A 17,385-nucleotide genomic window follows, 5' to 3' on the forward strand; every position below is an offset into this window, starting at 1 on the left:
TCTATTTACTAGAAGAAAGGAGTGGATTTCTCAGATGCATCAACCAGTACAGAACATTCTCACTAAGGAATAGGGTAAAAGAAAAGGACTGCAGGCAAGTCCTCCTTGAGGATAAGATCCTCAGCTTTCTTTTAATATCTGCCTCATGATGAAGCTAAGGGAGGAAGTTAAAATCTAACGGTCTAAATGCCCAAAAAGGACCAGATCCCTTCTGATCATGGAAGCCAAGTATGGTCAGCTCTAGTTAATACATGGATTGGGAGACCACCAACAAATACCAGATACAATAAGCTATATTTCAGAGGAAGGTACTTGCAAAACCACCTCTTGGGTACTCCTTGCTTAAGAAAACTCTGGGAAATCCATGGGGCCACTGTAAGTCGAAACACAATTTGAAGTCAACACACACACACAGCCTGCAAAAAAATGAGGAAGTAGTTCTATCTTTATTTATTTATTTTCTATATTTATATTCCGCCCCTCTCAGCCCGCAGGCGACTCGAGGCGGTTCACAAGGCAACGATTCAATGCCAACCACATCATTAAAACATTTAAAAGCATTAACATATTAATTAAGACCATAACAGTAAGAACAAATCATTTCAACTCCTAGATAAAAACATAATCCAATCTCATGTTCCAATTGTTCTTTGGGATTTCATTGGCTGGACTGAAAAGAATCACAACTGACCATTAGGCAGGAGTTTCCTCATCACTAGCCTTGTCAGGCCAATGGCTTCAAACAAATGTATCGGGACTGCTCCAAGATATTAACTGGCCCTGGTCCAAGTTCAATTGAAATGTGCCTAATCCTCACCTCGACCTTTGTTCCTTAAGAACAAGCTAAAGCAAATGGTTGCAATGGCATCCCAATGGCCTCTTTTTGTTGTTGTCTAGCTAGGAAAAGAAAAATTTCATAAGCCTGTCATTTCATTATAAGAAGGGAGGTAAAGGGGTGGATGAAAAAGAGAGAAGAATGTTCTAAGCTTTTTTATTGGGAAAATTTTAAAACAACTATGATCTGCTCTCCATATCCACAACTTCTCTATCAATGGATTTAACCCTCTAAGGTTTGAAAATATTCCAAAAGAAAAAATTCCAAAAAGCAAAGTTTGATTTTGCTATTTTGCATAAGGGATACAATTTTACTACGCCATTGTATAAAATGGGAGTTGAGCATCCACAGATTCTGGTATCCATGGTGTGTGTGTATGTGTCCTGGAAGCAAAATTGAGTGGACACCAAGGGTCCATTATAACTATTTTTCAAAAATAATGTTCCAAGCATTGACCTTAAGCAGCACATTTTGAGTATCAAAAAAGAACAACAAACACTTAAGTTGTACAACTGATTACACTATGTAATGAAGTTTGAAAAAAAATCTTTTCCTGGTTTGAAAGTGTTATTCCTGTTTAATTGTGTTGTACTTACTTTGAAAGTAGTTGTTATACTCCAAAAACTTTATTTTTGTGACTGTCACAAACTGTTGAACTGGTTAAGACCTTATGAGATATTCATTGAAAAACTATAGCAAAATGTGCTATATGATATTCTGCAAAAGCAAAGTTTTTGCACTTTAATAAACCTTTTCCATGTTTTTATGATAGAACCAATTAGGAAATGAAATTTCTAACCAAGAACAACAATTGTGTTGCATGCTATTATTGTGGTACTTTTACTGTCCTGCAGAAAGGGAGAATCTTGTGAAATTTTCTGCCTTGTGAATCAAAGTAACTTGACTAGCCTACATTACTGTACACCTTGACACTGGCGCAAGAGAGGACAGTTTCTATTCTGCTTAAAATACCAAAATATCTTGGACTTGCCCTTGTAACACTGGAGGACTGACTCAATGTTTAGGAAACTTAAATGAGCAGGACTCAAATGTATAGTGGGATTTAGAAATAATTTGAGGGGTGATTATCTTCACTGACATAATTTTGCTAAGAAACAGCAGCTTTGGAAGATGACATGCTTCTAAAAAGCTGAAAAATTTCAAGAGGGATAGGAAGAGAATTTGAAACTATTACTAGGCCCCAGCCCCAGTTCTCACCTGCAGGGACCCAGCGGGGGCAGCCAGGCCAACAAGGACCCCCCACGGCGTTGAAGCTCCAGAAGACGCGGCTCAGAGAGCAGTTTCCGCATCGTCTCTTGGTGCAACGTGATCTGTGCTGACACTTCCTGTGGTGATGAGACATCAGGGATTAGCGCCGAGCTGGTAAAACTTACCTTTCAGACTACAACTCCCAGAATTCCCCCTAGGCAGGTTTTTTTGCCAACCATGGTGGCTATGAGATTTTAGGACCTGTACATTGCAGCCCAAGAAGATTATAACCAAGGCTATAGGTCTTGAGAATTATAAAGGCATAAAAAAATCAAATTAATACCAAAATCTATAAATACTAGGTTCATACATCATAAGGATCAATTATTTGCCCTGCTTCTAGTTTCAAGCGTGATGTGGATAAATCATACACAAATGAAGCAACTTTCCATCAGAGCTTGGAAAAGTTATCTTTTTGGAAAACAATGACTGCACTGGCCATTCTAGTTAAAGGATTCTGAGTTAAATAAGCTTTACATACAACATTCAAATTTCCATTAGTGACTAAGATGTGAACAAACTTACAACCCTTTCTGAATAATGCAACAACACAGATACATTTCTATTATTGCTAAGAGAACAGGGCAACATGTTCTTGCTGCCCTTCTTATACAGTTATTATGAAAAGAAAACAGTTGAATGCCAATTATCTAGTAGCTCAATTCCGTGGCTATGATTGAGATTGAGCCAGTGGAGCACATCATGCAACACTCAAGATGTTCAACTGCAACTCCCAGCACTCTTCTCCACTGGCTACGTTGGCTATGGCTGCCGGGATTACAGTCTAACATCTGGAGGTTTGTGTGAATCCCACCACTGGTCTAACCAGCAATAGAGCTGAAGGTGGTTTTCCGGGATAACTGAAGATGGAGAATTGCAGCAGGTCTGGATTCCAGCAGCAGACTTGAACATCATGCCTTCATAACCTCCAGAAAGGTTTCACATAATTTTACCTCCTGACTGGATGCCGTTCCAACTGCCTTGAGGTGGGCACTGGCCTCACAAACAGCCTGCAGGACACTACGGCAGAGTTCCTGGAGCTGCTCAAGAGCCTGTACAGGAAAACAGAGAAAGAGGCAGGGAGGTGAGCATCAGAGATCAAGCCATTTTGCTCTCTCAGGCATGGGACAAGACTTCTTCCACAGTCTACTTTCAGAAGCTATTGAACCAGGACATTAAATTTTATTTTTGAATAATAACTGATGAGATAGGCTCCTCCACCACACCACTCCATGAGTTAAGAGTTATTTAGGGTGGTACTTCTCAGGACTTCTGATCTGAAGTATTACCATAGATATTTTTTCCTAATAGTCCAGGGAATAGGACTTCTTCCTACTTGCTGCAACTTGCTTCTTCCTAGTTTTGACCTGGCAGTCCATAGCTTGTGGACTAGCGCTAGGCCATGTTGCAAAGCATACAGAATTTTTTCCTTGAGCAGAAGAGGACAGAGTTCATGAAAACATGCCATACTGCACCCCATTATCTGAGGTATTTACCTCCATCTGCCTAATGATAGGGCCAGGTCGGTGAGATATAAAGAGTGAGGATGTACATGAAGAATTGCACTTAGATAAACCATATTGTCCCAGCAGGATTCACACCAATCTGTTAATAGAGCTTCTATGTCTACAGCACCTTGTGGGCCGTTCCAATTTAATGGAGAACCCACACGCAATTGGACAGGAGTGTAGAGTTCTTATAAGTAACAAGGGAAAGCTGAAGTCTGAAAAGAAAGGGTTATCTGGACATTGTGGGAAAAATATTAAAAATATGGAGTAAGAAGCAAAAGGAAATTCCAGGGCATGGGATCCTACAAAACACTGGAGACAAATTGGATTGATTCCTGAGGAGAATGTTGTGGAGCTCATTTAATTAATTGTTTCCCTTACCTGGTGCTCTGCAACCCATTTTAGTGGTGAATAGTGCATGGTCCCACCTAACGTTTTAGTCAGCTGGTCCAGGGCCACATGATGAGACAGTTCAGAAAGAGGGAGAAGTTGCACAGCCTGTACAACAAGACAACTATATCAGGTACTTAATGTTCACACATCTGATCTCTAAACGCAATACTCACCCTCAACTTCTTCATCATTTATTCTCTGAACCTACCTCAGCCATGAACCAGGCTTAGGCCAAAATTAGGAAACATTCCAGGAGATTTCTAGGTATTCATAATTCTTTCAGAGAGGAGGAGGACCAGGATAGTTTAATTCATTGGAACACTGGGTACCCCATTTGTACTATATGGCTACTATGATACGTTTTAGAGGACTTACCACTGCAGGTTCCAAGGCCAGCTCCTCTTTGTGGGGAACAAAACGGTCATCAGGTGGCAAGACCACTAGCAGGTGACTGATGGGAGGTGGAGAACTCTCCTAAAGAGAAAAGGCTCTCATTTCAGGATAGTTCATTTTCAGGGCTGAAACTACACACACCTCTCGAGACCACATTTGAAAAATATAAAAATAAATTCCAGTACAGGCTGACCATTCCTTATTAAAAATCCCACAACCCAAAACTGTCCACACAGGTAGCTAAGATTTTGACACATTTGTTTTTTGATAGTTCAATGTACACAGACTTTGTTTTATGCACATAATTATTAAAATATTGTAAAAAAAAATACCTTCAGATCATACACATATATAGTTTACATGTTTATATGTAAACAGACTTTAAAATGTGTATGTTCTGAACAAACTCACATAATCTATCTTGTTCATAACCTGGCAACTGCTTGTACTGTATATGTATATGCAAGTATTCCAAAATCTGAAAAAATCCCAAAGACTTGTGGTCCCAAGCATTTCAGATAAGGGATAATGGACCTGTATCACTTTAATGGTGTGTGCAGGAGAGAAATGCAACTGCATTTTTAATTATAACAATGAGAAGATTGTTTCTCCTCATTACACATCACAAGTTTCCTGGACATGAGATGCCAAGACAGCATGTTTACTCTTATTCCCCTGACCCTCTTTGTACTCTTTCATTATGAAGTCAATCCAAAATTACTACAGGTTGGTGAGGGGGTTGGCTGGTTTTATTTTATAAAAATGAAGCGTTTTTCACAGACAATATTTTAAGGAAGTCACAAGCAAAGTTCAAGGGTAGAACATTTTAAGACATGGCAAGCCAGCTCCTGAAGTTAAGTCAAGATGGTACCTGGAATGCATGTAAGGCTGGCAGTAGCACAGGGGCTTGGAAAGCCCAGTCGTCCACCTGGCTCAGGTCTAACAGCACTGTCATCCCCAGGGCCTTCAGCTCTTGCCTAGAAGATGTGAAAAGAGAAACTGGTAGAATTAGGATGATGTTCTTACCACTAGGGAAATTTACCTGACAACTGGGCCAGCATATGGGAACTGAAGACCATATTCCACACATAAGACCAGCTAAGACAGTGAATCTCAACCTCCCTAATGCCATGACCCCTTAATACAGTTCCTTAGGTTGTGGTGACCCCCAAGCATGAAATTATTTTCATTGCTGTAACTGTAATTTTGCTATGGTTATGAATCGTCATCTAGTGCAGGATTCACTTTCATTCACTGGACGAAATTTGGCAAAAATACCCTATACACCCAAGTTTGAATACTGGTGGGGTTGGGAAGGAGCTATTGATTTTGTCATTTGGGAGTTGTAATTGAAGGGATTTATAGTTCACCAATGATGGAATTAAACCAAACTTGGCACACAGGCACAACAGAAAATTCTGGAAGTGTTTGGTGGGCATCAACCTTGAGTTTGGGAGTTGTAGTTCATCTAGATCCAGAGAGCACTGTGGACTCAAACAATGACGGATCTGGACCAAACTTGGCACAAATACTCAATATACCCAGGTGTGAACCTTGGTAGAGTTTGAGGAATAAAGCTTTGACATTTGGGAGTTGTAGTTGCTGGTATTTATAGTTCACCTACAATCAAAGAGCATTCTGAACTCCACCAACAATAGAATTGGGCCAAACTTTCCACATAGGACGCCCATGACTTACAGAAAACACTGTGTTTTCTGGTGGCCTTTGGCGACCCCTCTGACACCCCCTTGCAACCCCACCTCAGGGGTCCCGACCCCACGTTGAGAAACCCTGAGCTAAGAACACCATGGTACTTTCTGTAAGCACTGCGAATTACTGTATATACTCATGTATAAATCTAGAAATTTCACTAAAAATCTAACCCCAAAAACCTGGCTTGACTAATCCATGGGTCAAATCAAAATCCCTAATTTTGACCTCAAAACGTGCCATCAACTTATACATGAAGTCGATTTATACAAAAATATAGCCAGTATTATAGCACACCTGTACTCATTCTATAAATGGAGAAACTGGGCTAATGTTGGCATGTATGTGTGTTTCCTCTCTCCCTCTTTCTGTGGTACCAATTTGGATACACACAGAATACAGAAAAAATATGTTATTAGCAAAATTAAAGAATTGCTCAATTGGGAAGCCATTATAACTGGACATATAAATGTAATGAGAGTGACTAATTATATAACTGTAAATGTAGGATTAGGTCCCCAAGTTTCCAATGTGTTTACATGTGCCATTTCTGCAAACTTAAAACAACCCTATAGGTTGGTGTTATTATTTCTGTATTATAGATTAGGGAGTTAAAATTGCTTGCTTAAAATTGCCAAATGAATTCACAGCTATGGCAAAGGGGCCCTTTTCAACTCATGACTCATTCTGTTAACTATTATTGCTATAGTGTCTCAAACACACTTTTAATCTCCTGACTCAAAGTAGCCATTCATTTAAAAAAACTGATTTCAAGCCAATTTGTTAATGGTTTCCCAGAGCAGTGTCCTTAAGAGCTATGGTTTTATGAGGAGAATTTCCTGAATTTTCCACCTGCCTCAGTGAATTATTTCAGGATTCTTTGGAAGGAAATCCTGAAGCTGGCTTTTGCATTTAGCACAGCTGTTACTGCCAAGAGGCTGATATAACAAATTTCCTGCAGGATCATCCTGGGAAGCTCTTGGGACAGATGTTTACAGAACTGATTTAGCCCTGTAAATTTATGCTACCTGAGATGAACCTGTGCTTATCTTACATGAAGGACAAGTTGACAACCATCACTAGGTTACTATGGTTTGTTGGAGACTAGACAAGTGGGGTTTATATATCTGTGAAATGTTCAGGGTGGGAGAAAGAACTGTTGTCTGTTTGAGGCAAGTGTGAACCAACCACTGGCTTCCATTCTACATACAAAAGTCAATGTGGGGACAGTCAAATCACACAATGTTAGCACTATTATTCCACTTTAACTGCCATGGATCCATCCTATGGATTCCTAGAAGTTGCAGCTTAGAGGGGCTATTTAAATGTTTCAGCCAGATAGCATTATAACCTCAACAAACTACTAAACCAGGGCAGTTAAAGTGGAATAAGGTTGGATCTACAGTACTCTATATCCCAGGTTCTGATCCCAGATTATCTGCTTTGAATTGGATTATATGAGTCTCCAGTGCCACATAATCTGGGAAAAGCAGGTAATCTGGGATCAGATGGTGTAGAAGAGGTCTAAGAGAACTGTTATGTAGAGCAGTGGTTCTCAACCTGTGGTTCCCCAGATATTTTGGCCTTCAGCTCCCAGAAATCCTAACAACTGGTAAACTAGCTGGGATTTCTGGGAGTTGTAGGCCAAAAACCTGGGGGCCCACAGGCTGAGACCTACTGACGTAGAGTAATACTGAATCTTCACTTACCAACATTACCTCCTTCAGTCAACTGCCTGTAACAAGGGATTAGCAACCAACCCAAACTAGTGGCTTGAAGCTACCAAGATCAGGCCTAACATAAGGCAGAGTGAGGCGACTGCATAAGAAGGAAGGAGCTCTGAAGCAAGGAGTAGCAGTGAAGTAGTACGGGACAGAGCTATATGGACCATTCAGCCTGTCTTGTGACCCTTAAGAACCCTGTATTGTTACCAATATCAAAAACAAGATCCAACTGTCATTCCAAACAGCTTGTGTACATAAATGTGGGAAGGAAGTGGTACCATCTTGTCCTTTAATTCATGCTACATCACATCTTGGGAGTAGTCCTACTTGGCTCAAGGGGAATATTGCAGACCAGGATGGGCAACGTGGAACCTATGAACTGCATACAATCTTATGGATCCCAGAGTGACTCCAGAAGACTCACAAACTCCCTACAAAATACAATGGCGCAGCCTGCTTGTGGGGGATGCAAGGAAAAAAGTCCTCTGCCTCTTCTGCAGCTGGCCACCCTTGTTGTAGGGATAAAGCTAACATGGATAAGTCCAGTCTCTGCTACTCTCTGAAATAACTCCATCTAATGATAGCTTACCTGAGAAGCGAGTGCATATATCTCAAGGTATTGACAAGATCTTCTTGTCCTGGAGGCAGCTTATCTTGAAGAGGCTGTGGCACTATCGTTAACAAGGAGTGTCCTGCCTTGTCCATTCCTCCTGTATGGGTGAAAAATAAGGAAAACATGAGTTATATCTCTACAGCTGTCTACTTAAAAGAGCTCTTCAGCACCATTCATAGCAGGTGCCACTCAAAATCCCAAAGCGCACTTGCACATCACAGGCTTGATTCTACCCCATACTGGCCTAAATGAAACTTCCAGAGTCACAGAGCTCACCTGCCACTAAAGTTGCTCATGCTAAACATATTGTGCTTCCACTAAAGGGATGTGATGAGAGAACTATACTCAAATGGTTCATAATGTCTCAAATGCTTTTCTTCCCCGGACGTTGATGCTGCAGCTCTTGTGAGTTGAGAGGTATATACAAGTCCAATCAATCAATCCCTGTGATGGTTTTCAACCCAGTACCATAAGTTAGAGCACCAGTATGATACTGGTTTGAGTATAGACTGAGAGATTAGGGTTCAAATCTCCACTCAGTCATGGAAACACATGAGCTAAGCTTGGGCAAGTCATACTGTCTTTCTCAGCCTCTGAGGAAAGCAACAGTAAACTGTCTTTGAACAAATCCTGCCAATAAAACTCCATGATATATATTCCTTACCAACCTGCCCGGACTCTAAGATCTTTTGGGGAGGCCCTTCTCTCTGTCCCACCTCTGTCTCAAGCACAGCTGATGGAGACGAGGGAGAAGGCCTTCTCGGTGGTGGCCCCCCGGCTCTGGAACTGTCTCCCAAGGAGATTACACTGGCACCTACCCTGGCCACCTTTCACAAGAACCTAAAAACATGGATGTTCCACTGTGCCTATGACGAAACAGTTCACTATATAATTGGCCCCCAACTAAAATGTACTATCAGCTCCTGTACTTTATCACTGTACTCTGCCCTATAGATTCGGCATTCTAAAAGACATTGCCCTACTAGTCCTAATTTATTATTGGCTCTTGTACTTTTCCACCAGCCCGTCTTGAAACTGTATTGCACAAGCTCCTACCCTCCAACTTCAGTATTTATTACTGCTTCAGGCTATTGATTTTTCATGATGTTGGTTGATATTATTATGATTTTGTCTTATTTTATTGCATCTATGTCTGTTCGGGCTTGTCCCCATGAAAACCGCCCTGATTCCCTTCGGGGAGATGGAGGCGGGGTACAAAAATAAAGATTATTATTATTATTATTATCATCATCATCATCATCATCATCATTGCCATAAATCAGAAATGACCTGAAGGAACATAACAAAAAGAGAAATTCTGACTGCAGGCAGATTGTGTATCCCTAGATTGCAGGAGTTTGGATTGAACCGCTCTTATGTTCTCTTCCACCTCTGTGAGTCTACAATATAGATTCTTTTAGATTGACTGTAGTTGTTTGCCTATAATGCTCCAAGTCATTGCAAATTACTGAAGAGAACTGCATGATGACATTTGCCACACAAAATAGCAGTACATCATTCCTTGTTTGTTTGAGATGGGCCATCAAATTACAAAACTTTACTGCCTGACTTCCAACCTCTATTATGGTACTAACACAAAATTGGGAAACCAAGTCCAAAAGTCAAATTTGTATATATAGAAATGTCAGAAGAAACCAGAAGACGTTTACTTCTTGGGAGGAGAGCAACATGACACTGGCAACAAAGATCCGCAAAGTTAAAGCAATGGTATGGATGTGAGAGCTGGACCATATGGAAGGCAGAGCGAAGGAAGATAGATGCTTTTGCACTGTGGTGCTGGAGGAAAATTCTGAGAGTGCCTTGGACTGCAAGAAGATCCAACCAGTCCATCCTCCAGGAAATAAAGCCCGACTGCTCACTGGAGGGAAGGGTATTAGAAACAAAGTTGAAGTACTTTGGCCACATAATGAGAAGAAAGGAAAGCTTAGAGAAGATAATGATGCTGGGGAAAATGGAAGGAAGAAGAAGGGCTGACCAAAGGAAAGATGGATGGATGGAATCCTTGAAGTGACTGGATTGACTCTAAAGGAGCTGAGGGTAGCCACGGCCGACAGGGAGCTCTGGTGTGGGCTGGTCCATGAGGTCACAAAGAGTTGGAAGCAACTGAATGAATAAACAACAAGAAATGTCTCCGTTTATGACCTTCTACCCAGTCGAAAAAGTTCAAATACTATAACTCCCATAGTCCTGCATTCTGTGAGAAAAGAAGTATGGTCTGATAGTGTAAACTTTGGCACAGCTGATGTCACCCATCATCCCTGCCCAATGGCCCTATGAATTGGATTGATGGGATTTGGAGTCCAACAACATGAGGAGGACCACACATTCCACACCTTCTGGCATATCAAAGGGTTATTCTTAGCATGTCATGCAGGAAGCATTAAAATAGTCAGAGGATGAGAGGCGTAGTTTCTGGAGTTTCATCTGTTACTAGGTATAGATGGAACAGAATAAAAATAGAGTGTACAAGAATAAAATCAGTTACACTACAGAATAATAGGAAACATCCCAGAAAATGTTCCAAAATACAAAACTGGATTGAAACCAATCAAGTAAACTCAGAGGGTCCACTGCTTACACGCTACTATTTTTATTTGTCCATCTAGATTCGTGTGTGCATACCATCTGAAATATGTAGGATAGGAATGAGGCAACCACAAGCCACCAATGTCTGAAAATCATTTCCATCTATTAAAGCAGAAACAGACATTTAGAAAAAAAATGTTATTATTACAGGAAAAATTCCTGAGCTCATTCTCCATTTCAAAAAGCCAGTATTCCATCTTCTCAGGGTTGTGTTCCCATTCAGTGTTGGAAAAAGAAATGCAATTTCCCTCCAAATCAAACATTCCATTTCCTACAAATTCCTACCATTTACTTTAGCAACAAACATACAATACAGAACTTTGGCTTCTGTACTAATAAAAGGATATTTGCCATTCATTTCTCTAGTCTACCTGGGAAATCCAAAATACTTCTCTAAGTTAACAGGAGAACAGATATGTTGATGTCTGGATAATAATTATAAATCTGAGGCATGTTTACACTACACAAATTATAGAGCTATGATTCCTCTTTAATCACCATGGTCACATCCTATAGAGCAGTGGTTCTCAATCTGGGGTTGCCAGATATTTTTGGCTTACAACTCCCAGAAATCCCAGCCAGTTGACCAGCTGTTAGGATTTCTGGGAGTTGAATCACTGCTATAGAGGAGCAAAACACTGAGAGAGAGAAAAGAAAGAGAATGGCAGAAAAAGGAAGGAGTAAAAGAATAAGAAGGAATACTTACTTTTGGCTCTAGACCCACCCTCCATAGGCATGCAAGAAAAACTATCCAAGGCAATGTGGCACTTGACATAAACTATGTTCCTCACCCTATTTATAAATACACATCCACATAGTGACACAGCACTGCTATCATGAGATTCCTCTTTTCCCCCTGGTCTTTTGCTCTGCAACCATTCTATATAGATACACTGTGCAATTTGATCCCAAAAGATCTTTCCAATCTAATTGGAATATCACAATGTGGTGATTCCTAGGACGGAATTCAAAGGTTTCAATTCTCTGATAAAGTCTTCTACTGGTGGAAAACATCCTTAAATTTGAGAAGGACCCATTCTGCAAGATGAAAATGTTGGATTCAGCCCAAAAGGTCACTAGCATCTCACCTGAAAAGAAAACCAATATCCTGTCCCTATTCCCCAGCCTAGATGCTACTTAAAGGAGACTAAACATATGGAAAATAGGTCAAACAGTGGTCATTCCCCACAACAGCCAGAGACAATGAAGATTTGGATACCCTATTAGGCAATGGGAAGTGGCTGCCTCAGGCAACTGTTTTCAGAAAATGTCATTAAAGGACAGCAAATTTTAAATTATTTCTTTTGTTATTATTGCTACTTTAATGCCAGAGCTGGGGGAGATTAGTTCCGAGATCAATTCTTATATATGTCAAAAGAAGTTAGGTGCTAAGCACCTTGAATAATGATAGCCAACTGCGGTTTTATGCCCTGTGGAATCACTGTCAGCTTGTATAAAACTATTGTCCTTCCAATTCTATTGTATGCCTGTGATCAATTTTAATTAGTAAAGGTGAAGGTTTCCCTTTGAAATTAAGTCTAATTGACTCTGGGGGATAGTGCTCATCTCCATTTCTAAGCCGAAGAGCCAGAGTTGTCTGTAGACACCTCCAAGGTAATGTGGCCAACATGACTGCATGGAGCGCGGTTACCTTCCCGCCAAAGCGGTACCTATTGATTGACTCACATTTGCCTGTTTTCAAACTGTAAGGCTGGCAGAAGCTGGGGCTAACAATGGGAACTCACTGAAATACACAAGCATGTGGACAATTTCAACAGAAAGGAGGAAACCATGAAAATGAACAAAGTCTGGCTACCAGTATTTAAAAAAAACTCTAAAATTACAACAGCACAACAACAGAGAGGAAACAAACAAGGGCATCTAATCACCTCTCAACAAAAGTTTGCTCCAGGCACTGTCAGGCCATTATATGCTAATCAAGGTGGACAGTCGAAGCATTCACACCTAGCTCCAGCAGACAAGAGTCCTTTGTCCCACCCTGGTCATTCCACAGATATATAAACCCTTTTTCCTAGTTCCAACAGACCTCACTACCTCTGACGATGCTTGCCATAGAAGCAGGCAAAACGTCAGGAGAGAATGCCTCTAGACCATGGCCATATAGCCCGAAAAAACCTACAACAACCCAATGGGAACTCACCCTGTCCCATGGATTGAAACCACCGACCTTCCAATCAGCAAGTTCTGCAACTTAGCTGGTTAACGCCCTGCACCATCGCGGACCCTAATTGCCCCTCACTAATATGCAAAACCTACCCCATGATTTCATGTAGTCATGGTATTTGAAGTGGTATCAAAATGTTGTCATTTCCATACTATGTGATTCTTGCAAATTTGTGAACCTTAGCCAGCTGGCTGAACAAAAGGTCGAAGTTCAGGAGCACTACATCTCCAATGACTGTGGACAACTGGCAGAATGTAATAATCTTTTATGCATTGTTTCAAAACTTTCCTGGAGCATCAGTCTGGGTGAAGTGTTGTTACACCATAATAAAGAATGTTAGGGCAATTGTTTTGCTGAAAAGGGATCCTAAAGAATTGTGTTGTGGAAAGCAGAACTTCCTTTTGTCCTGGCTGGTGGCCTGGACTGCCTTTTAAGTTCTCCACAATTCATTCGCTGTATTCTCTACCCTGCTCCCCCCACGTTTGTTCCTTTTTAGTAATGCCTTCATTTATGTTTCCATTTAGCCAATACCCCCTCAGGACAGCCGGCCTCCCATTTTGCAAGCCACAAGCTTTTGGTAACATGATCACGGCTCTAGTGTTATTCCGGGTTGTGTCTTGTGGCTTCGGGTGAGGGAGCGGTTTTTGCAAACGGTTGTGTTGTGGCGAGCGAGGCGGCTTGTTTAGCTCAGACCTCGTGATGTTTAGTAAGATGGCAAAAATGTTGGTTAAAGGACAGGCAGCCCAAGGAGTTTCCTTTTGCAGAAAGCCAGGCTGCGGGATGCAACTTTGCTATTGGCCAAGCTAAACAACACATGCCTAAAATTGATATATTTTAGCTATACAATTAATTAGTTGCACTCCACCCATCACATGGCAAAAGGATCACTTAAGAGGTGTAATAATTTTAACATACTAACAGATCTGTATCTGATTAGAACAATGAACAGACAAAAACATTCATAGCAGCACTGCATGAATTTAAAATGCCTGGATAAGCAAATAGAAATCATAATTTGTGGGGCATATGCTTTATTTTAAGCAGAATCACCTTCTTGAGATGTTTTTAAAAGTGTGATTCTGCTTTAAAACAAACTGCTTATTTCCCCTATCACTCAGTTTTTAAAGAAAACATCAGCTTTTTTGCCACTGCATCATTCATATTTTGCAGCATTGGAAGCAATATTGAGAAGCACTTGGGATGCCAAGTGCAATCCACGTGTTGCCCACTTCTGCATTAGATAATTTGTTTTTCTCGGTATCCTTTCCAGGGACTTCAAACAAAGCAAACCCAGCCAGCTGATAGTCCTACCAAGAAATTTCCTTCTATCCAGAAGCACCCTGATACTGACTTACCTGTTAAAGCAAAGATGCCAGATTCCAGAAGTGCCCAGTTCACAGACTGCCCAAGATGCGCTCTGGATGATGGAGAGGAATTCTCTGTTTTCTCTGGCCTCGGATCAGCTTCTACGCTCAGGGGTTCCTCTTTCCCATCAATACTTGGCTCATTCTCCTTTGGCAATGTAGCAAGCTTGGATTCATTAGTGCCAACGATGGGATCCTCTTCTACCAAACAATGTCCTTCACAATTGTCCGCTTCTTGTTCTATGGTGTCAAGGTCTTGCTTTGCTGCGTCAACACTTGGTTGACCAGGATCAATTACAGTAACCACCTCTTCAGTGCTAAGGCCTTGGCCTTCTTGGATGACAGTTCTGTCTTCGGTGTTGGCAGTACTATCTTCCATACCAGCAGAACATTTTTCCATACCACTCTCTGGTTCTCTGCTGCCAACACTGCACTCTCTTGGGCCAGCACCCTCCTCTCCAGCATCAACTCTCTTGTCTTCCGCATTATCATTTCTCTCTGGGGGAACATTACAATCAGCAACATCAGCACAGCCTTCTTCAGTACCAACAGCTTGTTCTAAGGTACCAACATTTTCTTCTCTTTTCCCAGAATCCTGTTCTTTTGGACTAATGCAGACTACTTCCTTCTTAGCTTCTTTTGCATCAACAGAAGCGGTTGCTTCTTTGCTAGTCAAATCACCTCCTTGTTTAGTTCTGCCACCACCAGCTCCTCTCCCAGCTCCCTTTTTTTTCCTTCGGTTTCCCTTGGCAGCACGTTTTGGTGTGGCCATGACTGGAGACTGGTTCTCAATGTTCTGCTCTCTGGAATGAACTGGATTTTGATGGCCAGATCCTGATTTCCCCAGCTCAGCGGTATTGGTAGCACCCCCAAAGACGTTAGGTTGTGCCTTATTGGTATGAAGACTCTGGTTTTGCTCTGGCTGACCAGGACTCACACTCCCCACCATCTTAGATGTTTCTGACATATGACCCAAAGCCAGGCTTAGACCTCCACCTTTCATTTGATCAATCCTGTCACCCAGTGTGCCGCTTTCTTGGCTAGATTTCTCTGCTTCCTGGGCTTTGGCAACCTGGCGTAAGGCAAAATTTTCCCCGCACCCAGACTTATGGTGAAGCCAGGCTCGGTGGCGCCTGTTCCGGCTCTTGCTGTGTCCCTTGCGGGCAGGCATGGTCTGGATCTGAGTACCACAAGGCTTTGGGATCCGGGGTACTTGGTGTAAAGTAGGACTGACTTCTAAGAGGTGAACGTATTCTCCCTCAGATTCCCGATTCTCTCCCCCAGAATGGCGTCCGTCCCCAGGACTCCGTGCTCCCAACACTTCTGGAGACAAATCTACAGGGCAGCGCTGACCCACGATGAATCCATCTTTGTGCACAAACTGGGGGTACACTAATTCTGGCCAGGGAAGGCTCAGCACTTTTTCCCCTGCTGCCAACAGGCAACGCTCTAGGCGTCCCACCCGCCGTTCCTTGTTGATGCCGTTGAGCCACTCGATGGTGAAAAGGAACGGGTAGGAGTCAGGGGACACCGGCAGCTCCTGAACCCCACGGTGGCCCTCTGGAGATAGGCACTTCAGGACCAGGCGTGGGGCACACTCCCGGTGAGGCACCACTTGCAGGTAGAAGTCTCCAGGGCAAAGGCGTTGCCAGGGCAGGGAACCCAGCTGCACCAGGATTTTCTCACGAAGGCAGAGTGGCCAACCTTCATGGCAAAACACAAAGCCACTGTACTGGGCCTGAAGAGGAGGGAGACAGAGACAGAAAGAGGAGAGGCAGAATGACACAAAGAACTGGGAAACTGTACCAAGGAATCAGTGACCTGTATAAAACATGCACATTTGTGTTTATTTGTTTATTTTGCCTCATTTGTTCCACTTCTGCCAGCCTTCTAGAGGGGTAAAAAGTCATACTCTGGCCAAGAGAAATGCTGATTGTCTCTTCATTCTTGGCTCAAGGAATTGCATCAGCTACTTAACTTTTAAGCACACTTTCACCATCTTACAGACTTAAAATGCTTTGCTTTATACACAAAGGCTGAGGTGTTTAGGATGAGAACTACTGCACTCAGTTTCAGCCTTTGTGTGGCACAGTTATGAAATGCATACAAATTACAGTGGTCAAACATGGAACGTTTAACCAAGTTCCATATAATGAATTATTTTGGATCTGGGGTGCTGTGTGTTTTCTGGGCTGTATGGCCATGTTCCAGAAGCATTCTCCTCTGACATTTCACCTGCATCTATGGCAGGCATCCTACGAGGTTGTGAGGTCTGTTGGAAACTAGGAAAATTGGGTTTATATCTCTGGAATGTCCAGGGTGGGAGAAAGAACTCTTGTCTGTTTGAGATAGGTGTGAATGTTACCATTGGCCACCTTGCTTAGCATTGAATGGCCTAGTAATTTCAGGCGTGGCTTCTTACTGCCTGGCGGAATTCTTTGTTGAGAGGTGATTAGCTGTCCCTGATTGTTTCTTGTCTGGAGTTCCCCTGTTTTGAGTGTTCTTTATTTACTGTTATGATTTTAGAGTTTTTTAATACTGTAGCCAGATTTTGTTCATTTTCATAGTTTCTTCCTTTCTGTTGAAATTGTCCACATGCTTGTGGATTTCAGTAGCCTTTCTGTGTAGTCTGACATGGTAGTTGTTAGAGTGGTCCAGCAGTTCTGTGTTCTCAAATAATATGCTGTGTCCAGGTTGGTTCATCAAGTGCTCTGCTATGGCTGACTTCTCCAGTTGAAGTAGATGCAGGCAAAACGTCAGGAGAGAATGCTTCTGGAACATGTC

General features: G+C 42.0%; 1 protein-coding gene across 5 annotated transcripts in view; it reads right to left on the reverse strand.

Annotated features, from left to right (window-relative positions):
- Positions 1-17,385, reverse strand: part of ARHGEF40 (Rho guanine nucleotide exchange factor 40) — a 52,742-nt gene that overhangs the window by 10,874 nt on the left and 24,483 nt on the right. For all 5 annotated transcript variants that reach the window (XM_060780610.2, XM_067469937.1, XM_060780608.2 and 2 more), the window contains exons 3-9: positions 14,593-16,339; positions 8,422-8,542; positions 5,270-5,375; positions 4,381-4,479; positions 3,994-4,110; positions 3,058-3,156; positions 2,054-2,181 (exon numbers count right to left, since the gene is read on the reverse strand). In XM_060780610.2, the coding sequence (XP_060636593.2) occupies positions 2,054-2,181; positions 3,058-3,156; positions 3,994-4,110; positions 4,381-4,479; positions 5,270-5,375; positions 8,422-8,542; positions 14,593-16,339 (2,417 nt within the window). The remainder of the gene's footprint in view (positions 1-2,053; positions 2,182-3,057; positions 3,157-3,993; positions 4,111-4,380; positions 4,480-5,269; positions 5,376-8,421; positions 8,543-14,592; positions 16,340-17,385) is intronic.

This window comes from Anolis sagrei, chromosome 6, assembly GCF_037176765.1.
Source record: "Anolis sagrei isolate rAnoSag1 chromosome 6, rAnoSag1.mat, whole genome shotgun sequence".
Lineage (NCBI taxonomy): Eukaryota > Metazoa > Chordata > Lepidosauria > Squamata > Dactyloidae > Anolis > Anolis sagrei.